Genomic DNA, 28,000 nt, shown 5'->3' with positions numbered 1-28,000 from the left:
GAAAAGTGAGAAGTGAGAAATTCGAAGTGTGAAGTGAATAGTGAGAAGTGCGAAGTGAAAAGTTAGAAGTTAGAAGTGCAATGTAATAAGTGTGAAATGAAAAGTCAGAAGTGAGGTTTAAGAAGTTATAAGTGAGAAGTGAAAAGTGAAAAATGAGAAGTGAGAAGTGACAAGTGCGAAGTAAGAAGTGAGATGTGTGAAGTGAGTAGTGAGATGTGCGAAGTTAGAAGTGAGAAATGAATAGTGAGAAGTCAACAGTTAAAAGTGATATGAAATTCGAAGTGAGGAGTCACCTTTTTTGACGAAGTGAGAAGTGAAAAGTGAGAAATGAAGATTTAAAAACAAAGATGAGTAGTGGGAAGTGAGAATTGAGAGGTAACAAGTGACAAGTTCGAAGTTCAAATCGAGTAGTGAGAAGTGGAAAGTAAGAAGGAAAAATAAGAGGTGAAAAGTGATAAGTGAGACATGAGAAGTCAGAAGGGAGATATAAGAAGTAATAATTGAGAAGTGAGAAGTGAAAAATGTGATATGTGCGAATTGAGAGGTTATTACAATAAAAATATAATTTAATTTTAAAATAATAATTTTGTGCCATGTTTTGCACCAGCAATATAAGGTTTGTGTCTGGGAAATAATTCCATTCAAACATTTGTCACTTACAGGTAAGATAAAATAAACCGTAACAAGGTGACAAATAAATAGTCAGTAGTGAGAAGTGTGAAGTGAGAAGTGAGTAGTGGGAAACGGATGATGAGAAGCGAGATGTGCAAAGAAAGAAGTAAGAAGTAAGTAGTGAGAAGTGAAAAGTGAGAAATAAGAAGTGAGATGTAAGTTGCGAGAAGAGAGTAGTAAAAAGTGAGAAGCGAGAAATGAGATTTTTTCTCTTCCCTTCTTTTTCTTCTGCCTTCCTCCTCCTTCTGTCTTATATCTCTCCATTCACTGCTGACTACTCAACATCTCGCTTCTCACTTCATAATTATCCTATATTCTTCTTATCCCTTGCTTCTTTTTTCCTTCTACTTACACCTTTCTTCTCACTTAGTTGCGAAGTCACATCTCACTTTTCACCACTTCCTTATCACTTCTCATTTCTCACTTGTTACTGCACACATCTCACTACTCAAAACTCACTTGCGTTTCTCAGTAGTCACTTCTCACTATTCTGTACTCATTTCAAACATCTCATTCCTCACTTCCCAGTTCTCGCTGTTCACTATTCACTTCGAACATGTCACTTCTCACTTCATTTAATAAGGAAACACATTTAAACTGTTCGGCTAATTTGCATTCGGCCAAATATAAATGTGTTCCCCATCTCGAGAACTCCCTAATTCGATGGTCCCTTCAGTATCGAGTAAAGGAAAGTTCACTGTAGATCTGAATTTCTATGAGATTTTATTTTTAAGAAGCTTTCCAATTGACGGTAAACATTTTATTCCTCTTTATCGGATCACTTTATCACACTTTCAAAAATGCTCTAGTATGAATTGATCTCATAGATTTGACCTATTACTGTCAGGAGGGTTTTTCTAGCCCTTTTATACTCAAACTTGGTCCAAAGAATATTTAATCTGAAAAAAACATGAAAACAATAGTACCTGTTAAAGCCATCACTTTCCTTATAAGAAGATCCATCAATTACGAAAAGCAAAATATAGCTAATTTGACACACCCTCCTATGTCACATTTCCGGTATGAATCTTAATTTTTGGAATGGATCGTCACCCTTCAGCACCCCTCCCCCCTTTTCCTTTCAGCGTTATGTAATTTATGGATGGTCTCTAAGGAGCGTCAAATCGTATGAAATTTCTAAAAAATGCCACCGATCGTCGGAATAGTTTTTAAACATAGAACAACATAAAGGCAGGTCAAAATCGCTGTCGAATAGTGAGCAGGAAGGAGTAAGAATTAAGGCAATCACATCTCATCTCTCACGTCTCGCTGCTTATTTCTCACATACTCATTACTTACTGTGAAAAGTGAGAAAAGCGAAATAAGAAGAGAAAAATGAGACTTCTCACTTCTAACAGTTAGAGAGAAGTTAGAAGCGAGAAAAAGTGATAAGAGACATCTGACGTCTCGCAGATTACTTAAGAGTTGTTAGTTACTTCTCACTTCGCACTTATTGCTCACATTTCCTTACATTCTTGTCACTTCTCAATTATTAATAATCACCTTACACTTTTCAAATTCGCTATTGTTGTGGCTATTGTGGCCCAACGACATTTTTAGCAATACAATCGTGCAGCAAACGCCATTCTCAATGACCAGTTCGCCTGTATGAAATTTTCGCCAAATGGCCTTTTCCTTCAAACGACCATTACAGCCAAACTACATTTCGGCCTAACGGTATTTTCGGTCTAATAGCCGTAATTTGGCAAAAATTCACTTAGATGACTTCTGGCCAATCGTATTATTCGGTCACATGGCATTCGCCAAATGGTTTTCAGATGAATGATCATCATTCATCATCATCATTCACTCGGGCGAAATAAGTCTCAATTTATGTACAGCTTCTCCGATATTATATCTAGAGCCATTTGACCTTGCTTTTCATAACTTATACAGCTCTACCAACTTATTTGCCAAAAACCTGTTCGTTGATACAAAAAACTAAATTGTGTTTACGTAGCTTCGTCAGATTTTCAGGAATTGTATAATAAAGCTCAATTTCAACTAGCTGCATTGTAAATTTTCGAGTGAGCACCCACTACTACGGAGGAGTTTTTGCAAAAAAAAAAGAAAATGTTAGCTTTGGTTTTTAAGCCTGTGTCTGGAATGAAACCCTGCCAGGAATATCATTCGACCCTCTCTGGATTTGCACTAACCACTAACATTCCCCCATGTCTGCATACCAAAAATGGTGCGAATGCATAAATGCCTAATCGTTCTAGAAGAACACTTCATCAAATGCATAGTTGAAAACGCAATAACAGGGATGTAGTTATAGGATGTTACGAGAAAACTATGCTTCGATCTGTTGAAAAAAAAAAACTTGTTTTTATTAATAACTTAATTAAAGCCTGTCCACGTTAATTTCGGACACCCATCATCCCATGTGATTTTTTTAAATTTCCACAAACCACTGAGGAGATCAATTTACACGACAGTTGAATCTCTCCCCTTTATGTTATTCTTTCAGCGGGTTTTCCTTCTTGTCCAAAGAGATGGAATGGCTACAAATCAGTTGGACATTTTCTCAGTGTCCGAAATTTAACGTGGAAAGGCTTTAATAATGGCAACATAGAATGTTGGCAATTGGTCGCAGTTGGTTGGTTGTTCGGCCGCAGTGAACCAATTAAAATCTAAACTCTACCCCTTGACTGAATACTCACTGGAACGCCACCATGGTGGTGTTGACGAGGGCGATGTTGTAGATGGCATACGAGATGAGCCGGGCCTCGTTGTAAAGTGACTCGGCATTCCGAACGTTGTAGCATACTCGAATGCCCCACGCCAGGAACAGCACCTCGCCGATGGCCAGGCTGTGGTCCCACCAGTTGTAGGAGCACTGCTTGAAGATGAGTCCATTCTGGTCGACTATCTGCGGGTGGATGGGAGAAGCAAAATCGTAATGCATCATGGGGTTAGTTTACGGTTGTAGGGAAATTGAAAATTGTGGAAGGTATATAATATGACTTCTAATAATCAAAACATCTTTCCCAAAATCTATCTAAAAAAATACACTTTTTATGATTTTGTGATCTTAAACGTATCCATAATTCGAATTTCATCACTCCACCCTTGAAAACGTAGCATATTTCGTGGACGTTCTATTCAAATACACATGATTCTGTTTTTATACGATTTACATTTTTTTCAGTAATTTTGTAATTTTGAACTGAAAAGCTACACGATCAAAAATTGTGGAAAAACAGAAATCTGTGTACAACATTTTCAAACACAAGTTATTCTGTGATAAATTTCACCCTACCGAAAAGTGGGTTGGTTCAAATCAGACATAGTCGAGTACTTTAGTTTCGAGCGTAATTAGTTAAAATGTAAATGATGCTTTGCCAACGCAATTGTGCTTGGTTATTGGGGAAGTAAGGGTAATATGCTTCTATTAATGACACCATCAAATCATTTAAAATATATAGTTGAAGTATTTATCGACATTTCAACTGCCACTAACTGTAAATCAGTCCCATCTGTACATGGATGCCATATACATATGAGACTGACTTGCAGTAGCGACAGTTGACACCTCAGTTAGAATATAATTAAAAAATAATGATGAGTCCACAATACTGCAAAAATCCCAATTGATCCAACAAATGGTGTGGGTGCATTAGATAAGCTAAAAAAAACCTAGGATATTTTTTTAGAGTGTTTTTTTTTAATGGAAATCGTATTTTGGCATTAAATATGGGATCAGTCCGATCTATCTAATTTTCAATAGGAAACAATGGGACAAGATTCCCCATCGACTGTAGTGGTGCTCAAACGACAAATTTAAGCCGATTACCCCTAAAACATTACTTAACTAAGTTTTCGCCCAACCGGAGATTGTATATCTGCGGATACTTTTGATAGCACACTCCCGTCTGTGAGTTAATTAAGATGTGTTTCCAAAATGGATAACATTGCGGTGCATACTCAACACTCATACGTTTCGCCACGGGAAATCTTATTACGAATTATTACAAATAATTTTTATTGTTTTTCCTTTTGTCCGGGGTGGCTCGGTTCCATTAGAGGGGTTCTTATTTTGCTGCAAGGGGACGGTCGTTTTCTGGTTACTTCGTTTGTAAAACGGTATCGTATTGGGACAAATGAGAAGTAGAAGGAGAAGTGAAAATATATTGTGCGTTGGTGTATTTATCAAAATTGATTGGCAAGCAGTGATCGGTATACACTAAACACACTAAAAATTGGACTAGAAATGTAGGTGAAAATAACAAACTTTTTAGATTTCTAACCGTGAAATCTAACGAGATGCCACGCTCTGGAAATATTCCAGTCTTCTGGGCACCGACGGAGCTGCAATTGGCAGGTGAAGCGTATTCCCAGCAAGCAAGTAAACCTAACCATAACATAGCCAAGTACACCCGGGAGACAATGCTATCCATTTTGCGAGTTTGCCTACTGCAGCAGCTATCGCCCGTTTAAGATGAAGTGATGAAGCAGTTACGTGATCTTCAAATGCAATGTGACAGTCTGCCGGAGCAGTTGGCAGCGACGACAACCCGTCAAATTGAGGAAATGAAGCGACCACCGAGCGGAATTAGGGATCCTCTGCACTCAGTACCATCAACGGTTGGTGGAGTCATCGAAAGTGCCAAGATTTCGACGAATGTTCCCATGCCAGCGCGCAATGCGACTTACGAGTTCTCGGTCAGCTTGGTAACGACAAGGTTACCAGTTCGGCAAGTCAAACGTGCTCCAAATTCATTCCGACGATTGCTCCTCAATCCAATATGAAGAACCTGCTTGAACCATTTCCGCCGATCAGAGCTGCTTCAAGATCTTTAATCCCTTACTTCTTCAGAAAATGGTAAGCAAGCTTCCAGCTACACTGAAGCTTAACTGGTCACTTTTCAAGCGCCAGCACCTCATCTTCGACGTGACCACATTCGGGTCTTATAAAGAATAGATCGTGACATCCGCAAGTGATGTGACTTTTTTGAATGAGGTAGAAGAACATCAAAGCAAGCAGGCGAAACAGAAGACAAAGGGGAAGATGGACGTAAACGCACACGCTGCAGAGGAGGAAAGTGTGTACACTGTGCCCACGACATATAGTGGCCCGTCAGGCGAGGCAACAGAAGCCGTGTGTCGCATGCCATGAAATGGGCCACAAGATCAAGGATTGTCATATCTTTCACAAGCTGAGTCTTGGTGATAGTTGAAAACTTGTTCAGAAGAAATATTTGTTTCGTCGTTGCCTAGGTTCCCACAGGTAGTTCCCATGTAAAGCGAACAATTGCGGACAAAAGGATGCAAATAACGTCATCATAAACTTCTTCAATCTGGGAATCCACAGTCAGCTAAACCGATCGATCCTATGTAAACTACGAGCACAGCCACAGTTTATTGTCAGCTCAAGCTGGCGGTTTTATTCCGCATTGTGCCGGTATCGTTACATAGAAAAGGCAAAACAATTCGAACGTTTGCATTTCTTGATGACGTCTTCTTTAGGACGCTGTTGGAATCGAAGATTGCTGAGGAACTTGGAGTGACCGGTGACGTACACCCGCTTTGTTCGGTTACAGATTTCTAAAGAACCAAATTCTCCGCGGCTCGTATAGAAAGAAGTATACGCCGTCAAAAAATTGAACCTTCCAGTTCAATCACTGAATTTCAGCGAACTTAAGAAAACAGTTCCCGTACCTTCAAAGTCTTCAAATCCGTAGCTACGCTAACGCTGTTCCCATAATTCTAGTTGGTTTGGAGAATTCGTTCGTCATGGCGACATGAAAAAGCAGGGAAATAGCCAAGGGAAACCCAATTGCTGCTAAAACCAGACTAGGATGGGCGGTGTGCGGAACAACGTCTGCTGCAAACGTACCGTCGACACATCAGCTGTTTCATATTTTTGCACGTTCAACCGATCAAGAGTTGCATGAACTAGGAAAGGAGTTTTTCTCGTTGGAAAGTATGGGTGCTGCAGCCTCTGCTATTGAAAGTGAGGATGACAAACGAGCCAAGCGAATTTTGGAAGCCGGAAGGTTTCAAACAGGCTTGCTGTGGAAATATGACTGTCAGGGATTGAATCCTAAAGAGAATGAACAAGTCCCTCACTTATCATCTCTGTTTACATGTACGATATGTAGCATACCACGAGAGACTTTTTTCGCAAGCTGTCATGATAGAGAACTGATTCGGAAGGCTACACCCCATGATAAATTTCTTTTAGAAAGCTCCAAACACGGGGAGCACTGGCTCTGATGACGCATTCCAACTTGTTTTACACAGCTGTGCAGTAACCAACACGAAATGAGCGAAAACAAAGCGAGAATCACTATTTTTCTGTGGGGCTGCCAATCCGATTCTGTTTTTTTTCGCACTTGTATACAAGTTTGATAAATTTGTTATCTTGGCTTGTTATGATTCGGAACAGTTTTTGCCTCTCTTTTTTCGTTGTTCGTTATCTATTGAGAGCGATTTCTGCGAACCCTGATGACTGTGTTAATTTCCCAAACATAAGGCAAATTCAGAGGAGCTGGCCAGTTTCGATCCCAACGGACTTGGTTCCTGCCATTGAACGTCGTAACGAACCCAAGAAAGCCAAACAAGGTGTGGTGCAGCGGCTATGGTCCAAGGCCAATCGCCCAACTCTGCTCTTCTTGCTGGTCCGGATCTTCTCGCATCTCTTTCTGTCGTCTTAAGATTATTTCGTCAATTTGAGGTTTCGATCAGCGCCGATATCTGTGAAATGATCCATCAGATTTTTATTCGATCAGAAGACCGTTCCACTCAATTGTTTCTATGGCGCGACAATCCATCTCAACCGTTCGACGTGTTCGTGATGAACGTTGCTACCTTTGGCTCCACATGCTCCCCTTCTGCAGCTCAGTTTATTAATAATCGGAACGCTGATTAGTTCTCCGTTTCCACGAACGGTGGAAGCAATCAAAAAGCATCACTACTTGGATGATTTCTTATGCAGCGTACAAACAGTAGAAGTCATTGCTGTGCTGGGCAAGATGATACACTCCAAGTCGGGGTCAACCACTAGAACTGACTGTCCAATTTGTTCGAAGTCCTAACACGAATCGGGGAGCAACAAACAGAATCTCCGAAGAAAAAGTTAATCGACAGGTTGGCTGCCGATCAACGTGTTCTTGGTTTGACATGGAGGCCAGACCAAGATGTGTGCATCTTCCAAGGCGTTTGCCGTTTTTGTTGTTCATAGAAAAGTACTCGTGCAGCACATCTGGCATTCGGGAATTGGCTGGAATGTGCATATTCCAGACTAACTTGTCGAACAGTTGATACTTTTTTTTGATTCTTCATTTATGTGATTTTTTAATTTTAAAATTAACATCACTACCATGAACAGTAGATACGGTGGATCAAGCTGATGAAGCAAATAAAACACATTGACGTTCCACGATGTAACTTTCCGGGCTATTCTACTGATTACCGTTCAGGAGAGTTGCATATTTCCGTCGACGCTTCTGAAGAGCCTTCGCATCGGTAGCGTATTTTAGAATCGTGGAAGAAACGAAAATTTGTTTTTTCTCTGGTGTCGGCGAAAACGAAGGAACCTAGCACCTTCAAGGTTCCTGTCCATTCCGAGGCTAAAATTATCAGCAGCCGTTCTTGGAGCTGAACTGTCGAAATCCGTAGTGAAGAACCAAACGCTTCTAATCAATCGCAAAGTGTTTTGGGGTGATTCTTGAATGTTCCTTTCTTGGTTGCGATCGGATCCTCGCAAGTATCGACAATTCGTTGCCTTCAGGCTGACGGAAATCAATGAGCTAACACAGGTTGATGAGTGGCGTTGGGTTCCATCCCGTTCAAACGTTGCCGACGAGGCCACCAAATGGGGCCAGGGAGCAAATATCACATCCGACAGTCGGTGGTTCCTGACTTTAGAGTTGCTGTACAAAAATTCCGAAAAGTGGCCCAAGTAATCACTGAAAATACCTGAGTCAGAAGAAGAGCTTCGCCCGCTTCATCTACTTCAAGGCGTCGTCGGAGATCAACTGGTGCAGTTTGGAAGATTCTAAAAATGGGAATGTCCCGTTCGTGCGGTGGCCAACGGGATCACCGATTCATCAGCAACCTCCGCTGTACAATTGCGAAGCAAGCATCAGAAATAACGGCGTGGCTAAACCGGGACGAATTTTTCAAAGCTGAGTCCACTATTTTCATGCAGATCCAAGCAGAATCCTACAGAAATGAGCTCACTATCCTCAAGAAAAACCGAGAGCTGCCCGCTGGAGTGTAGTTGAAAATCGAGAAGGCTAGCAGGATGTAAAAACTTTCCTTTTTTTGGACGTACAGATGAAGTCCACAGCAGGTTTCGTTCGACTTCAAGTTTCCCGTGAACCTGCCCAAAGGACACGATGTGATTGTACGACAATTCCCCGAAAACCAATTCCCCGAATGTAATTTTAATTTCCCAGAATGCAATTTCCCCGAATGTAACAATTCCCCGAAGGTAACATTTCCCCGAATGGAACAATTCCCCGAAAACATAGTACCTCTTGTAAACACGTCCTCTTGCGTCCGAAAAAAGCAACGTTCAAAGATACATTCAAGAGTGAGATTATCAGCTGAATAGCCTTTGGTAGTATTTGTAGTTCTTGATCCTCCAAGATGTGTTGTTGAATTATAAAGATATCAGAGTACAGTGCTTTCTAAGGAGGCAATGGTGGATGTAAATCCTTGTAAACAAAAATAATGCGTTTGCCCGGAAAGAGGCTATGGTGAATGTGATTCCTTCTTTAAAAAGCATGCATCTGCTCGGAATAGTGCAATGGTAAATGTGTCCCTTCTTCAGTGGATGTTTCACCAGATATTGAATGTTATTATTCGTTCTTTAATAACATGTATCTGCCCTGAATATGATAATGAGGGATGTGATGCATTCTTTAAAAGAAGGCATTTTTACAAAGTAAGCAAATGGTAGATGTGGTCCTTCAAAAATAGGCGTTAGCTCGAACTAATGCAACGATTTTTTTATTATTCTTTATTACCGAAACTTTCAGCCCGAGTCTGGCTCGTCTCGAGATGCAAATGAATTGAGAAATGAATTGAGAATGAGAATAAGAACTAATCTGATCTCTTATTTTAATGCAGACGAATTTGGCCAGCATGAGGAAAAAAAAATCCCTTATTACGCAATATGTATTGAACGTATTATATTTAACCGAAAAACGTTTTCCCGAATTCATTTTCTCAATATAGCATTAGGCGGTCTGTAACTTTCGCAGTGTGATTTTCGATGGATTCTACCTTTTTCAGAATGATCTTAGGAAGAATGCCGTTTTTTGGAATGTTATATTAAATGAATTGGCATTTTCTCAGATAAGTGTGGTGTAATGTAACAGCAGTTTTGAAACATATAATTGCTTCATATCAATCATTTATTATACCTGGCAAACATGCTACTTGCTTAGTAAATGAATTATCCCCCCATTTTTTGCTTTATTGCTGACAGAACTTCTGTCTCCAAAGGCCCTAATTTGAAGAAGGCATTATCTCCTCCATTCTCATTACACTGGACAGACGCGATCAGTTAAAGAAGGCGTTGCTTCATTCTTTCACTTTATTCCAGAAAAACGAGTTTATTTAAAGAAGGGGCTGTCTATCTTCTTTGCCTTATACCGGGCAAATGTGTTCATTTGAGGAAGACATTATCACTTTCTTTCCCCTAATACCGGGCGATGCTATCATCTAAAGAAGGAATTATCTCCTACCGTCGTCTTATACCGGACAGACGCGTACATTTTAAGAAGACATTCCCTTGGCTTTAAACCGGGCAGATGCGTTCATCATACCGAGCAAACTTATTAATTTAAAGAAAGCATTATCTCCTCACTTCGTCTTATACAGATCAAATGCGTTTATTTGAAGAAAGCATTGCCTTCTTTCAGCGCATTGTCTTCATCTTCAATGGCTTTACATTCTATCTGGAACATGGGCGGTTTTTCAACTTAGTGTTCTATTATAATTGCCACAGTTATCGAAAGCTTTCCGGTACCCGCCAGTTGCATGAATATCTTGTGTAGCAAGTACAATAGTTACACTGTGCACAAGGCGCCGAAAATGCTTCCCTCCCTGAAGCATCTTAGGCTGCACCGAGAATCGAACTCCCAAGCTCCGGATCGGCAATCATAGGCCTTTGCTCGCATGACTTAATACCCATCGCCTTGTGCCGCACTAAAAAAAGAAGGGAGATGCATTCGGGGAATTGTTACATTCGGGGAAATGTTACATTCGGGGAATTGTTACATTCGGGGAATTCCCAAGCAGCACGCGTAACATCTTTCAAATAGGTGTTTGTTCCTAAGAAATTGCATTGAAGACACTGGCAATTCATCGAGTCACATTGAAGCCACTTCCCAGTTTCAGAAAAACATAATGTTTCATTTCCGTTTAAGTGGGGTCGCAATATTCTACCAATCTGACTTCTTGGGTGGTTTAAAATTCGATGTGTTTCATATCAGAAACAAAACAGATAAGTTGCAGAACTAATAACACTTCGGTTCATTGCTGTTACGACAATGTTTCTGATATGTTGCAAATACTTTGAGCTCTGCTGAGCAGTATTTTATTTTTGACAGCCCCCGCATGTTCCGTATAAGGTACAATAAAGTTACAAATGACTTTGTTGTTTATGTAGTTCACTTGTAGCAGAATCTCTAAATGGAATTGATGGTGTGATGGTTATAGTAGAAGGTTGCAAATCTCAAGGTCCATGGTTCGATTCCCGGTTGGTTTTTGTGTTTTTATTTTCATTGTAGCCGCAAGATGTTGCAAATAGGCTCCACCCCTTGCGCTTTTTGTGTCACAAAGGAGTTCCAAATACGACGCGTTGTGCATAAGTCAGACCTTTAGTAAGTCACACCACAGTTGTTGTTACTCACTGAGAAACAAGAGGTGTTGCTTGTGTTGTTACATTCGGGGAATTGTTATTCAGGGAAATTGCATTCGGGGAATTGTTATTCGGGGAATTGTCGTACAATCACACGATGTAAATAAGCTCATCGTCAATTCAAGCACTGCAACGGTGAAACTGCGGTTTATGAAATGCGTCAAAAGTATCACATATCGGAGTTAAGAGTTGCGTAAAGTTTATTTGATTTTTCCGATGAAATTCAAAGCATTCTCCAGTTAATGTTTTACAAATATTCCGAAAAACTCCGGAAACAAATCTTTGGAAAACGAACTTAATAAAAAAAATTGCCTCACCGATTCCTGCCGCCACCGCTGGCTAAAATGACTTTCAGTGTGATCTCTAGTCTTTATCGGAGTTTCGTCGCAGAGTCGGTACCGGCTTTTCCCTCTCAATAAAAGATAAAAAAAGAAAAAGTTGCAGAGCAGGCACTCGAATTGAGTTTGATTTCTGCGCTTCAGAATGCAACCGCTCCTCTGTTCTCCTTGCTGGCTCCCTTCATCGCTCCGCCGAGATTGGATTCTACGGATAGGCGAATTCTACGGTCCATCCATACGTACTACGCGTACCATGCGTCTTCTTTGCCGCACCAAAGAGAAAAGTTTGTAACACTACCACCGCACAAGTCTTCCAGAGTAAAACACCAAGCGTCTCCTTGAAGCAAGAAAATGCTCCACCTTCAATTTCAAATTCCAACAATTTTCGGATCTATAGCCGTTTCGATAATTATAAATACATTTTTTTATTGAATAATTCCAATGTTTATCAAGTAATTTATTGTTTTATGGTTACATATAGCCTAACTTTCTATTTGCTTCGAGTTTTCCAGAATGTTTCGAATAGTTGTCATGTTCTATCCTTTTTTTCCTTCGCAATGTTTCGAGTATTTTGCATAACATGTTTTTCGGCTATCACTTAAAATTTTTCCATCCATTTTATCTGCTTTTTATACTCAATTAACAAGCATTATAGATTTTTAAAATGGAATAATTGCACTCGGACGAGAATTGGAACAATTTCAAATTAATAGCGACTAGCCCCAAAAAATATTAAAAATGATTCCGAGCTCTTGTTTTCACTAACGCAACCAGTTTTTTTTCACTTTTTGGAGAAATGTGGTCTGTGTCGTTGGGGTTCAGAGTAAACCTCAATATATACCATACCTGATAATCGTCTGATTCTAAAGCCACATTCGTACTTATGATGATTACTCCTTTTTCGAAATATTTTTTGTCTGTATTGAACAATATATTGATCTAGCAGCTATACGTTCTTTTCTAGGTAATTTACCTAAAAAAACACGTTCCAAAAATAACCCCTTTTTTGCATTTTTTGGGTCAAATTGGCAAAAAATTTGGAACTAATACATCACGTGAAAGAGTAGGATGTAATTTTAGGAGGCATCGACATTTTCATTTAATGTTATTATTTGAATTGATGTCTTTTTCTTAGTGTATTTATAATTATCGGAACTTTCCACCAATTTATTTTATGCCGAAAGAGTTCTATAGGCGTACCGTGACTCGATTGAAAAGGCGAATGAAATCAAACGGTCCCGAGCAAGAGACATCGAAAATTATTATGGAAAATACTTTAGATTCAACATACTTAACGTAACAAATACCAGAGTATGTTATACCTCTGTAAGCAATGTTCCATATTTATGCTTCAATACCAACATGTGTCATCGCAACATGCCCCGGTTTGTTTTGTCGATTTTCGATTTTCATGTGTTCCCTAGTTGGTATGATATTCGATTGTAAATAACTCGAATATAAAAATTAAATTATATCGTTTAAACTAAAAATCTCGAATACAGTCAAACCTCCATGAGTCGATATTGAAGGGACCGTAAAGTATGGCAGTACGGCATAATTTGCTTCCATTAGTCGATATCGAGTCATAGAACATCGACTCATGGATCTATGATATAACGCGGGATGATAAAATAGCCTTGCCCGAATGCCATTTGGCCGAATAGTTGAAATACGTTTTATTATGGGAATGGGAGGCAAGAAGTGAAAAGTGACAAAATAAAAAAAGAAAAAAAAGAAGCAAGAAGAAACAAGGAATAAGGAAAAAAGAGTAAAGAAAAAAGAATAAAAACGAAAGAAGTACAAAAGAAAGAATAAAGAAGAAAGAAGAAAGAAGAATGAAGAATGAAGAAAGAAGAAAGATGAAAGAAGAAAGTGGAAAGAAGGAAGAAGAAAGAAGAAAGAAGAAAGAAGAAAGAAGAAAGAAGAAAGAAGAAAGAAGAAGAAAGAAGGAAGAAGAAAAAAAGAAGAATGAAGAAGGAAGAATGAAGAAAGAAGAAAGAAGAAAGTATAAAAGGAAAGAAGAACGAAAGAGGAAGAAAGTAAGAAGGAAGAAAGAAGAAAGAAGAAAGAATAAAGAAGAAAGAAGAAGAAGGAAGAAAAATAAAGAAAAAGAAGAAAGAAGAAAGAAGTAAGAAGAAAGAAAGAAAGAAGGAAGAAGAAAGAAGGAAGAAGATAGGAGAAAGAAGAAAGAAGATAGAAGAAAGGAGAAAGAACTTCTCACTTCTCGTAATCTGAGGTCAAATTTTAAAACTATTCAGCCAAACGGCATTCGCCCAAACGACCCGTTCGGCTGAACGGCATTTGGCCAAATGGCCTGACACCTTACAAACATATCTTAGTTCCCTTTAGTACCGCTCATTTATACGAGACACAATGTGCAAATATTCATTACCATTTTTTGTAAAATCCATTTATCGAAGTCGAAAAATAACACTGAGTTCCTCGTCGCATGCCAAATGTTCCAAGCGAATTAATTCATTGCCTCTACATACAGACGCTGCATAAAGTCCACTCGTCTCGCCTTTAGAAAAACAGTCAATTCATATTTCTACCAAATAGGCTTTTTTCTAATATTCCTCCCCCAGAAAAAAAAGTCATTCGATCTGTCCGCACTCCAATTGCTGGTCCTCGAATAATGATGTTGATTTGAATAATTCGTCTCTGTGGGAATGGTCATATGACAAGTTTTGTCACTCACTCTACCAGCGCCCCTCCACCGACACAACGATAAGTCCAAAAGGTATTGCGTCTGGTTGGTTCACACGAGTGACCCAAAACGGTAAAATGCTCGTCGCTCGGGGATACTTTTATTGTCCTCTGTGCAGTTCAATTCCCCACAAATTGTATTACAACCCTCGGCGATAGGAAGTTTGAATAGACCTGTTGAGACTGGCCGTGATTCTCGTTTTAAGCAATCAAATCAAATGCCATCATCAATTATTTATGAGCTGACACCAGTAGTGCGATCATGATGGCAATATTGGGATCTTGGTGGCCAAAAGTCGGTGTGTGTTGCTTTGCAATAATTTATTCATAGCTATTACATATCTATTACATTTTCAAGGCATATGCTCTAGAACTGCTATTTATAGTATTATTTGAATCATGATGTCAGTGATGAATTCTTGACATATGACAATTTTCAACATAAAAATGTGAACATAAATCAGCTTTCTTTTGTCACTCTCGGTAATAGTGGCTCCACGTGTCGCCCATAACACTATCCGAGCCGTTCAAAGGATTTTCAACCCAGAACGTTTGGAAAAGGTATGTTGACTTGTCAATTAACTGTTGATGACATGGCCACTAGATGAGTTGTGAGATTAATTTCGACCTCGCGCTTCTTTGCGAACTTTCCATTTAGTATCGTAGCAATTATTCGTCACCTATCATGCCGTAAGCAAATGAAAATTGTCTACCAAAAACATGCACAAATCAAAATTTCCTTTATCAATTTTGGCAAAACATCTTTTGGCCATTTTTGCCCATCAGCCAATATAGAAGCTGCTACGATTGGTCTGCTTATTTCCCGACAGCAGAATCCCAGCAGGAGGGCAAAAGTGAGGATAGCAGCTCAGTTGCAAACCAATTTGTGGGTGGTTAAATTTTGAATAGACATGCAATTAAAGGTGTATTTACCTTCTCTGCGGTAGGCGGTGCCGACAGGGTCCATGTCCCCAGGTAGATGAACATCACCAACAGGATGGGAACCATCCACTGGAGCAGCTGCTTGTCGGTGAGCTTAACCTTGTGAGCCGATTTAACTCGGTAGGTCAGCGAGACGCGCCACGTTTTCATCAGCAGTGCCGTGTAGGTGACGCAGAAGCCCATGTGACGTGTCCACTTGGTGGCTATGCAGGAATAGGTGTCCAAGATCGGAAAGATGGCGGCCATCTCCAGATACATGAAGGCACAACCCAGCAGGGTAATGGTGAGAAAGATCGGGCTGGCCACCTTGAAAACTTTTATTTTGCGGTGCTGATACATGTACAGTGTGAGGACGATGGTGAACCCGGCGCACATCACCGAGAAGGTAAGGAGGGTCGTCCTTATGGTTTGTAGGTGGAAGAAAAGCGAAAATAACTTTAATTAAATTCTAGTTTACCAATGCGTGATAACTGAGAACTTTAAGTTCAATTCCAATTATAAATCCATTGTAAGCTACAAGTGCTTACTAACTCACCGAAACACCCAGTTGTAGCTTGCCAAGCAGGGATACGGACCGGTGCAGGTTGTACATCCCGGTGAACATCGCAGACACACGAACGAGTCCATGAAGAAGCTACTGATGTTGTCGCGGTACTCCTGATACGCAACCTCCATAATACTACCGTTGAAGCCCTGAGGATGTGGACCGGAATAGAACCCGTCCCGGCATTTGCATTCGTATGCACCGCGTTTCCATCCGTTGATGACCCTCATGTTTTTGCTGATGATTACCGATCCACCGCTACTGCTATTACCGTTAGTATAACTACTAGTGTTGCTATAGTGATTGTAGTTTAAATTGACTGCCGTAGCCACGTTCGTTACGACTGGCCGGTAAACGCAGCGCATACTGTGAACGTGGCATTTGTGTGACCCGTGAAACGCTTCGATCTGGCTGTATTGCTCCTCTTCGGTGAGCTTGGCATTCCGCACGAAGGGATAGTATTGTCTCAAGCGTTGATTGTAGCTCATGATTTCCAAATTGTTCGGATTGTTGCACTGATTGACTTGCAGGTCAGAGATGTCGATGTCGATGCTAAGGAACCCTCGTAGTCTGTGGAATACCCTAGGTGTTAATATGCTATCAGATACAAAATTACGTAACTTACCCATGTCGTCCCATCGGTGGTATGGCAACACTGTATGATAGAATCCATCGTTTTTGGTTGCAGGAGTAATACGGGTACGTCCACCAACCTTTGAAGGATATGTTAAGCGGCGAGGGAGCGAACTTGGGCGATCGCAGCCCCGGTGATGACGATTCGTCAGCAAACCTTTATAAAAAAGAACATTTACAACAATTCAAACCCTGGCTTGGCGGTTGAGTTACATACCATGGATAGCTAGGATCGGGAGACCTTCCCACGGCAATTCCATCTTCTTCCACCCGAATTGGAGCTCCCATTGCAGATGTGGGTTTACTCCACCAGACGGAGTTGGTGATCATACCGTCGGAGATGTTTATCGAAAGGATGCGTGCACTTGTTACGTGCAGATCGGAGAGCAGCCCTTTCGCCAACGCATCCAGCAGACCTGTTGAATGTGTGTGTGTAAATTTGTGAAAAAATAGTTATGGCTACAAAACAGTTGTTTTATGGTACATATTATCAAAACAATTTGCATTAGAGGAAGGAGGTTAAATCAGAGGGGCTGGATACTTTGGAGAAGAAGTGAATGGCTCATGTCGACAGGGCAAGCGAATGTGAATTATTGTACCTAGTCACCAATTCTTGTATAAGTTTGTGATAGATGAAACTTAACAAGTACTGAAAAATAAAAAGAAACGGCACACATAAAATTCTTCGTCAAAATTCTGCCTTTCATCGGTTTTATTTTTTTTTGTTTTGAATCTTACAGAAATTGAAAGTCAACTAATCAACATACCAAGTGTATAATTTATTTCATGCAGGATTTGTCTTTTTACTTCTTCAACAGTAACGTATGGGTTAGCTGCGTGTGACCATTGGTTACTGACCAACTCTCAAACGTGTAAGCAAACTCTGGTCATCAACCTTTGTGTGTCGTCCTTCATATCCCGTATCTTAACTTATCTAAAACTGAACATTTACCACAGGCCTCGTATTAGCGCGTCTTTTCCGGAGATAAGTAATATCGGTTAATTGTTGCCCCTCCGCCCTTCCCAAGCAGCACACGATAGACACTAATGGTGACAGCAACTTGATTGTGACCGAATCTGATCGCATATAAGTTGCAGTAATTTATGTAGAACATGTGTGCTGCTAGGGTTGTTCGCCATCGATTAGCCAGACTGTTACCGTTGATGTACTGCTCCTTCTATTTCTTTGTCTACGGGTGTATCGACATCCCCTAGCAGCACGCATATTCCACAAAGGTTGCAGCCACAAATGTGACCATATGTGACCAGATTTAGTCACAATCGAGTTGCTGCAACCAATTTGATCTGACTTGTGCTGCTCGGGCCTTTGATTATAACACTAGTAAGCAACATCTCGGTATTGATGTTTGAGAATCCTTATCGACATCGTTGTGGCATATGCCTCCACTAAAAAGACGCTTCATTCTTTCGGTAGACTGAATGTTTTGGCTACACGCTACTCCATGACCGTAGAATGCGGACCGACTGTGTTATTCTGTTTGGGAACGTCGATGTAGACTACCACCGTCATATTGCAGCAGGTCGATGACAGCTGCTGGACGACTGGGTGCTCTATGGTCACCGCCTCGTACATTTTTGACGTAGTATTACGTCCTTTGGGAACATAGGGGGAACATACTGCAGATTTAAATTTGCGACCGTAACGAAAAGTGGTCAGGAAGTATGAACAAATAACTCATTCCAACCGATTTAGGAGATTTGGGTATCAATCGACGCACTCTTTAAGGTTTTGCTTAACTATTAAATACAATGGTAAGAAAATTATTTTGAGCTTTTTAGTGGAATGTCTTCACTTGTCATAAGACGAGTTAAGTGGTGGAATTCAATGGGATGGTATAAACTCGTCTTATGACAAGGGAAATACAATGGGTTAAAAGCGCTAATCTATAGAAAAATTGAATTTCGCCAGGCACTGTTTAAAATTGGTAAACTAATCAATCTCGTATGTGCTTCGCAAGCACAGACATCAAACATACGTGCTGGGCTACTCTGTTCAATTAAGATTTCACGGAGAACACAGTACTGTCGCAACGATGACACTGGTGTTAGCAGACCCTGCATAAATCGCCAACAGCGATTGTAAACTATTTTGCCGAAAACATTTCGCGGATTTATTTTTTGCGGTACGATATTTCGCGGAATGCATCTTTCCACCGAAACACATTTCGCGGAATGCCATTTGGCGGAATTAAGTTAGAATAATTATCATTAAAATATTTATTGTACTCCGACTTAAATTCTTTTTGATTGTGGTTTAAAGCAATTAAAGCAGTGCACAGTGGCCGGTATAAGGCAAAGTGAGGAGATATTGTCTTCTTGAAATGGGGAAGGGTCATTTAGCCGAAACCCATCCGGCCGAAAGCCATTTTGCCGTATGCCACTAGGCCGAAAATCATATGGCCGAATGGGTCATTTGGCCGAAGAGGTCATTTAGCCGAAAGGGTCTTTATTATTATTTTTTCTTTATTAAGGTGTTTTTTTAATTCGAGATTAAGTTCAACACCGCAAAAAGGAGGGGGGGGGGGGGTCATTTGGTCGAAAGGGTCATTAGGCCGAAAGGGTCATTAGGCCGAAAGAGTCATTTGGCCGAAAGGGTCATTTGGCCGAAAGGGTAGTTTGGCCGAATAATTTATTTGAAAAGTGAGAAATTAGGAATGAGAAGAGAGATGTCTCATTTTTCTTTCCCCATTTGTCACTTCTCACTGTGAAAAGTGAGTAGAGCGAAATGGGTAGTGAGACATCTCACTACTCATTTCGCGCTTCTCACTTTTTACAGTGAGAAGAGAAAAATGAAATGTTCCTAATTTCTCACTTTTCAAATGAATTATTCGGCCAAATGACCCTTTCGGCGAAATTACCCTTTCCGCCAAACGACCCTTTCGGACAAATGACCCTCTCGGCCTAATAACCCTTCCGGCCTAATGACTCTTTCAGCATTATGACCCTTTTGGCCAAATGACCCTTTCGGCCAAATGATCCATTCGGCCAAACGACTCTTTCGGCCAAATGACCCTTTTGGTCAAACAACCCTTTCGGCCGAATGACCTTTCGGCCAAATGACCCTTTCAGCCAAATGACCCTTTCGGCCAAACAACCCTTTCGGCCAGATGGTTTTCGACTCAATGGTCTGTTCGGCCTAGTGGCATTCAGCCAAATGGCTTTCGGCCGAATGGGTTTCGGCCAAATTACCCTTTCCCCTTCAAATGGACATGTTTGCTTGGTATAAGACAAAAGTAGTAGTTTTTTTGAACGGCCGTATCCGGTCGGTATAAGGCAATGTGAAGAAATAATTCCTTCTTGAAATGGACTCGTTTGCTCGGTATAAAGAAAATTCCTTTATTACATATGGGTTAGGTCTGCCAGATATACCTAGTAAAAGATTTGTAAAAGGAATTTGAAATTTTGTACATTACTCCTACATATTCCGAGAGGACTTCCTTAGCCGTGCAGGGAAATGTGTGACTGCCATGCAAGACTATGCTGAAGGTGGCTGGGTTCAAATTCTGGTCTGGTCTAGTTAAGTTATCGATTAGAAATTTTTTCGACGTTTTTGAGCATACAAGTTTCGACGTATTAATCTCGTATTATACCAATTCCAAAAAAGAGTAACTGCTGAATGAACACTATTGTTATTAAAACTTCGACGAAAAGAATTCGGCGACAAGGTAAAATCCACAAAATATCGTACCGCGAAAAGTTTATTTTATTTATCATCAGACTAAGGCCGGAGTGGCCTGTGCTGCACATAAAAGACTTCTCCATTCAGCTCGGTTCATGGCTGCACTTCGCCAACCACGCAGTCTGCGGAGGGTCCGCAAGTCGTCCTCCACCTGATCGATCCACCTTGCCCGCTGTGCACCTCGCCTTCTTGTTCCCGTCGGATCGTTGTCGAGAACCATTTTACCGGATTACTGTCCGACATTCTGGCTACGTGCCCGGCCCACCGTAGTCTTCCGATTTTCGCGGTGTGAACGATGATTGGTTCTCCTAACAGCTGATGCAACTCGTGGTTCATTCGCCTCCTCCACGTACCGTCCGCCATCTGCAACCCACCATAGATGGTACGCAACACTTTCCTTTCGAAGACTCCCAGACCGCGAAAAGTTACATACCGCCAAATGTTATTCCGCGAAAATGAATTCCGAAAAATGTATTTCGGCGAAATGTTATACAATCCCAACCGCAGCAGCACTAAAGAGATATTTCCACGCAATATTCGGACCATCGATTGATTGCTGTTAGTGGCACATTGTGAAAAGAAAATCGGTTCGTTTGAGGTCCAAAATTGTATGAGAAGAAAGGGTTGATTGCGCCGGTTGCGGTTCCGAGACATTAGTGGCTGTACTGAAAATGTATTTTAGATAGTGGCGTCTCAGCGAAAAATCATCGAGTGACTGTTGGACAATAGTACCAGTTTTTTCGATAGGTCCAGACAAAAGTTTGGTTGCTATTATTGGTTGGAAAACCGCATTGTGGATTGAAAAATGATTCTTCTCAGATTCACCATTTTACACGAGAGAAGGTAGAGCTGAAAATTTTTCTTCAAAATGAAAATCATAACTACTTGGCGAAGGTAGAAAGTTGGAGTTGGTAGCAGGGAAAGCGCTCGTTGTAGGAAGATGCTGCAAAAATTTATTCGCATGGATGGCGTCTCAAATCATCGCGTGGCTGACGTTGGCATTAGTAGCAGTGAAATGGAGTTTTCTTTCAAAATTCTGATTTTACACGGGCGTGGTACGAAAACCACTTTCTTCCACCACTTCTCGGCCGAATGCTATTTGGCCGAAGGCCACTAGGCCGAAAGTTGTTTGGCCGAAAGTCGTTTACCCGAAAAGGGGCATTTGGCCGAATATGTCATTTGATCGAATATGTCATTTGGCTTAATGGTCAGTTAGTCGACTTTAGGCCGACTTTAATTATTTAAAGGACCATTTAGCCGAAAATGTTGTTTTTTCCGAATAGATTATCTGGCTGAAAAAGTCGTTTGGCAGGAAGTGCATTTTGGCAGAAAATGTCGTTTGGCCGAATAGGTAATTTGGCCGAAAAAGTAATTTTGATGCCGTTTGGCTTTATTGGTCGTTTGGCAAAAAGGACCACTAGGAATAGTTAGGAGTGAGAAATGAGAAGAGAGAAATGAGGAGATAGTGTGAGGCCTCTCATTTCTAACTTCGCACTCCTCATTTCTCACTGTGAAAAGTAAGTAGTGCAAAGTAGGAAGTGTGATGTCTCACTACTCACTTTGCTCTTTTCACAGTGAGACGCCTAATTTCTCACTTCTCACTGTAAAAAGTGAGTAGTGCGAAGTGAGTAGTGAGACGTCTCATTTCTTACTTTGTACTACTCACTTTCACAGTGAGAAGTGAGAAGTGTGAAATGAAGATTAAGAAGTGAGAAGTGAGACGTATCAATTCTCACTTCCCACTCTTCACTCTTCTGTTAAAAGTGTGTAAATCTAAGTGAGAAGTAAGACATCTCTTTTCTCTCGCATAACTTCTCATTTCTCACTGTTCGCAGTGGGAAGTGAGAAATAATGGTTGAGATGTGAGAAGTGGTACGTCAAATGACCTGTTTGGCCAAATTGCATATTCTGCCAAATAGTCAAATAACCTATTCGGTTAAATAACCTATTCGTCAAGTGACAGATTTGAAAAAAATGTTTATTCGGCCATATTACCTATTCGGCTAAATGGCCTATTCGGCTAAATGACATATTCGGCCAAATGACCTATTGCAGTTATCTTCAAACATTTTTCTAAACCTTCGGGGATATATTAACTATGCAAGATAACTATTGTAATAAATACTGCCTCACATTGTGTTTTTTTGTTCGGGATGGACCACTGCGTCCTTTATTTGACTTTTGTAGCAGGTATACCCGTGTCCTTTGTATAGTGCATGTCTTTCTACTCCATTGCTTTTGAGAAGAAATGAAGCAGACGTTTTTCATTCAGGTATTTCTCAAACTTGATCTAAAGCCACTTTAGATAAATTTATACTCTTCGAGAAATGGGGTACATCGACTCTCAAAGCCACGCCTTTTAATCAGTTTCGACTTCAGACAAATAAAGCAAAGCAAATTATAGTCGTTCCAAACTCTTCCAACCATCATTCATTACTGTTAACGAGAATATTAGGACTAGAGCACTGCACACCTCTAGTTTTCAATAGAACAACATTCCAAATTGAAATTGATTAAACAAACTATCCTTAAAATCTTATACAAGTGCATGTACTTTAAAACTGATTTGAACTTTTCAAGTTTGCCTCTCATACATAAAAGCCGCATTTTCAAACCGCGAAAAACACTTCATCCTCAGATTCTGGTGTTCTATATGTATCCTTAGACTGGTTCACAATACAGTAGTACCTACTTAATATCTCCATTACGTTAAACAATAAAAAGAGCGAGATTTTCCGTAAGGTAACTTTTTCAAAAAAAAAATATACAGGCCCGTCTAAACGTATCGGTGAACGACAAAATCGACGTTCGCATTTTGCTAGCGACCTTCCTTGGCTCGTAAAATGGGACCCAAATAAAATGATGACAATAATAACAGTATCGACGTAGCAGATAAAAGAAAGTTTCGGTATGCCGCCCTCGAGGAGGAGTGAACCCATTACATCGCATTTTGTTCGTTGAGCTGTTTGCAGAGGTTTAGCAATGCGGTATCATCATTGATACTATTAGGGGAAATTGCTCTCAAATGCAATGGTTTTTACTTTTACTTGGGGATGTTCCCAAGCCATTACTATTTGAAAAAGTGAATAATAATAGAATGTTAAATTTTGTATTTACACTTATTCAAACTTGTATCCCACATGAGGCTGATGAAAAACTGGATCTGGTGCATAATGTATTTGAAGAACTATCCTTCCTGATGAAGCATAATGACGATTTCATTTCACGATTTCACTTTTTTACTGCACTTACTTTAATATATATAATTTAAAACGCATCTTTAAAAACTATAAAATAAACTGTATTTATTCCTGTATGTATTGCGCTGGTTTATGTTTCCTTACTCTGCGTATTCCAGATATCTTTCCATTCTTTTATTGAAGGATGTAATACTTATACTATAGATACGCAAGTGGCTGCTCGTTTTTGATAGCGTTGCAGAACTAGCTTATACATTACTTATCTTTGGAGTAGTGCTCATAATTCAATCAAATCAAGAAAAAAGTTAAAATAAACGAAGCAAAAGAAAATTCACAGAAGTATAAGTTAATAATATGTTACCATAATGCAAGTCGAAATAACATTTTCTCAGTTATTAGAAATCAAATAGATAGAATATTGACGTGGTTAACATAACAACTTTCAACATGTGTACCTTAAATAATATGACGAAAACAATCATATTTGTGAAGTTGGAAGAAAATCTTTGGAAAACGCTGTACACGTTCAAGAGCATGTCGGTCTTTGTGCGAAGCACCACAATGAACCAACAAATTCTTGCGAAAGTTCTGCTATTGATGTGATGCCTGTCGGCACTAATTATATGACTGCGAAGCCAACAACTATCCAATTCTACCGAACAGCATATTGAACGTGTTGGAAGGTTTTTGTTATCATGCATCAGCAGCACTGAAAAGTTCATCCTCTATTCATGTCAATAAATTGAATAGGATTTTATATCAGCTCTATTTGTACTAAAATATCCTACGCGTGCAAACAAGAGCACTATAACTGTTTCCCGGAATGAGGGCTTCTTCTGTAACATCAATTTCATCTGCGGTGATGACATATGTGTAGTTCCTTCCGAGAAGTTATCGACACCGCCACCATCACACATGCTGCTGGATGAAAATCATAACATACAAAAATCACCTATTAGACGATAAGTGCCTTACCGTTGTGACGAGCAACTCCAACGTCCTGGAGCACCACTGCGGCCAGGTCAGCCTTCTGCCGTGCACCCGTGTATCGGTCCGGGTTCAAGGTTATTTGCAGTGGTCGAAACAACTTTGTTAGACATAGCGTGCCCAGATTCTCCGTCGCTATGTCGTGTATCGTCTGCAGCGAGTCCTCGATGGCTGCCTGTGGATGGGAAAAGCGAAATTTCGTTTTATGATTGGAATCTTTAAAAAATTTCAAGATTTTAAGAGTCTCATCGTTTGATTCTTGATGTAACATGAACCGCTAAGCATACTGGTTTTTAAATTAGCATGCCAGCTACTCGAGGAATGAAGCAACTCAATGATGGAGCAACCGCCATGCTGGAACAAACGTCGCCGTAAACGATTCATTTGAAGAGCCCATTTCGCTTTATTTCTCTTCGTTCTCTTAGGCACCATTATATCAGCCTCGTCAAGTGTGTATGAACGAGTTTCCCAAGCGAATATAAAAAATGCAAATCTGTCGTACTTATACCCGCTCGGAAGCACAAGCGTTTGCTAAATATGCTGGCTTTTATTTAAGATATACTGGGATTTCAAAATATTTAGAATTTTTTTAATGAGCTAACATTAATGTTTCACCTATCTCGTACACTTACACTTAGTGTACGATATAGGTAAAACATTATTTGTACTAAGCCGCTCATTCAAGATTTTTTTCTAAATCTAGGCTATATGATGACTTAAGAAACGAACCTTTGATAAACTAGCCAGATAATCAGAAGGCTCGGAGACCCATAGTGTTATCTTCTTCTTCTATATAATAAAAATGAGCTGAAATTTCCTTCCTGACGATTTAACTTGCGAACGGGTTTACCGATTTGCAAGATTTTTTGCCTAATCGATTCATTGTATCTACAAAAAGTTGGTGAATTTAACGGGGAAATGTAAAAAATCATTTGAATACAATTTTGGGTCAGCTGTTGAGGAAAACAAAACAAACGCGCGGAAATTGATCTAGCGTGCGGTGCTGCAAATAGTTCATTGTGACATTTGCAACACCCGGGCAAAGCTGGGTCTCTTTCGCTAGTATACCAATAAACTCAGACGAACTGAGGTGATGTCTTTTTTTTTTTACAAGGGAGAATGCATTTACACACTAACCCAGTACACGTGCATTGTAGTTGCCAAACTACCACACGGAAGTGTACTGGAGTGTCGGACTCGACCATACCGGTAATACCGACTAAACTCCCTTGGGCTCCACCATCGTTTCCCCCAGGAACTACCTCCCAGTACTACTTCTGGGGGATGGCAGTACTAAACGTATTCGCTCATTATCGCTCACAGAGGCACCCGTCCCATGCGAGACTGACTTGGGTGCTCGCACACCATTCACACCATTTGAATCTTACTTGGATGCTCTCCCGGGCGCTCCGCTGCCATGCCTCGAGGTGTCAATAGCGCTAACTGCCTGGGCCTACAGATATTACGCTACGACACTCCTGCCTCAGCACGAGCAGATCAATCACACCACTGCCGAAGCAGACCACACGCTACCCTGCCGAAGCAGGGACACTCCCCATGCACCACATGTGCACAACTGTAGGTGTGTGGGTACAACCCACTGCTACCCTGCCGCCGAAGCAGCTTCTCCAAAGACCATTCGCTCCATGTGACCCTTATTTGGGTGCTCACTCTAACACTCCACTGCCATGCCTCGAGGTTCCGATAGCGGTATGTAGGGACCAATCAACGATACTACGCTACGACACTCCTACCTCAGCATGTGCAGTCCATACTCAGACTTCTGCTGCGCTTCGAGGTGACAATAGCGGCGACGCGCTATGACACTCCTGCCTCAGCACAAACAGATCACTCACTCCCTGCCAAAGCAGCTCACGCGCTACCCTACCGAAGTAGGGACACTCCCCATGCCAATTGGCACTCCCTGGGCTTGTGCTTTTGAAGCGGCACATAGTCGCTTTGATAGAGTCTGATTACGGGCACTTGTGGTTTTTTGGGAGGGATTTTAGCAGAGCCCACTGCTAAATCCCACCACGCCCTAGGCAGTTCTCCCTGACTCACAGACAGCTGGGGAGGGGTCGTCAAGCCCTTGGACATGGTCCATGCTGTCCCTGCTGTCCCTGCTGCCCCCAGGTGATGTCTGTATGGGTGTATGTGTACACAGTTTTGAAGACACACTTTTTGGAACTTAGCATGATCCCACATAACATAAGTGTAACTTCGAAGAGAAGTCGTAGCAAAAAGTTGACCCCCTTTTGCTTCTCGCCAAAGTTGTATAACTGGTACGGGGAACATCGTTCTGTCATCTGAGAAAAGCGACACGGAACTAAAAAGTGGTATAAAAGTTGAGCCCTGCACGGTCTAATAAATTAACCCAAAATTTGAATCACATTAATTGCATATTATTCGGCGATTCGGTGGCACGAAAAAAAAATGTCTTTGTATGTGCCCGCATAATGAAAAACGGCATACCATGCAGTCAAAACAACATATGCGTTATAGGATATATTGTTACTATTTGCTTCATTGTTAGCATACAATTTCAAGCTTGATTCACCATGCCAAGCCTACACTCAAAAATATTGTAACGTTAGATGTACGTGAAAGTTCACTTAAATTGAAAAATAATTCGAATACCTCCATATTATGTGAGTCAGATGTAAACCACAGCTCAATATATGCTTTATACATAATATTCCAATGACGTCTACCTGGGTGTCATTTTGATTCTACGTGAATCTGCCCGTATCACAGCAGTTGTCAAAATGCGAGATTTTCCTTTGTGAAAAAGCACAGTGAAAAGGCAAAATGGCTGAACGCTGGCTCTAGATCAGGATTCTTGGCCGATTCTCGATATTCGTGGAAGTTTTTCAAGTGTAAGGTAAATTAAATCTATGTTTGAATTTTATTTATTTTAGTTTTTGTTGTATAGTTTGCAGTATAGGATTGTTTATCCTGTTGATAAAGTGATAATACTTAAGATGCCAATGGCGGAAGACGAGCAGTTAACCGACAACTAAGGAGACTGGATTTTACAACTGCCCAAGCTGGTGATCGGCCGTCGCTTATTATCGATAGGTGGTTAAGAGTCGGGAGATCATCTCAGAGTGGGGAGTTTATCTCAGGGGAGCATTTGGCTTGATATAGGGTTCCAGGTACCTAATTATGGTACGTTTGGTAACCAGTACTACTTTGCTATTAGATGATACTGTGCTCTAGGCACGTGGTTTTTCAACTGCCCTCTAATACAATCTGACCTTGATCTTGACCTGAGCTCTTGAGATTGAGTGATCATTACGAACACTGGTGAAGTATACAATTTTAATACCAACATTTGAAAAGGATTTTAAAAATAAATTTTTCAAATGATCGAGGATGAACAACACTCTTAAGCGATCA

The 28,000-nt window shown here is 40.6% G+C and overlaps 1 protein-coding gene across 1 annotated transcript in view; it reads right to left on the bottom strand.

Annotated features, from left to right (window-relative positions):
* LOC134216695 (probable G-protein coupled receptor CG31760) overlaps positions 1–28,000 on the bottom strand; it is a 219,415-nt gene that overhangs the window by 40,166 nt on the left and 151,249 nt on the right. The window contains exons 4-9 of the mRNA XM_062695534.1: positions 24,590–24,776; positions 16,932–17,130; positions 16,707–16,871; positions 16,073–16,651; positions 15,529–15,937; positions 3,336–3,544 (exon numbers count right to left, since the gene is read on the bottom strand). Of these exons, the coding sequence (XP_062551518.1) occupies positions 3,336–3,544; positions 15,529–15,937; positions 16,073–16,651; positions 16,707–16,871; positions 16,932–17,130; positions 24,590–24,776 (1,748 nt within the window). The remainder of the gene's footprint in view (positions 1–3,335; positions 3,545–15,528; positions 15,938–16,072; positions 16,652–16,706; positions 16,872–16,931; positions 17,131–24,589; positions 24,777–28,000) is intronic.

The sequence above is a fragment of the Armigeres subalbatus genome, chromosome 2, assembly GCF_024139115.2.
Source record: "Armigeres subalbatus isolate Guangzhou_Male chromosome 2, GZ_Asu_2, whole genome shotgun sequence".
NCBI classification, from domain to species: domain Eukaryota; kingdom Metazoa; phylum Arthropoda; class Insecta; order Diptera; family Culicidae; genus Armigeres; species Armigeres subalbatus.
The sequence above is the reverse complement of the archived record's forward strand: the minus strand, read 5'-3'. Positions and strand labels throughout refer to the sequence as shown.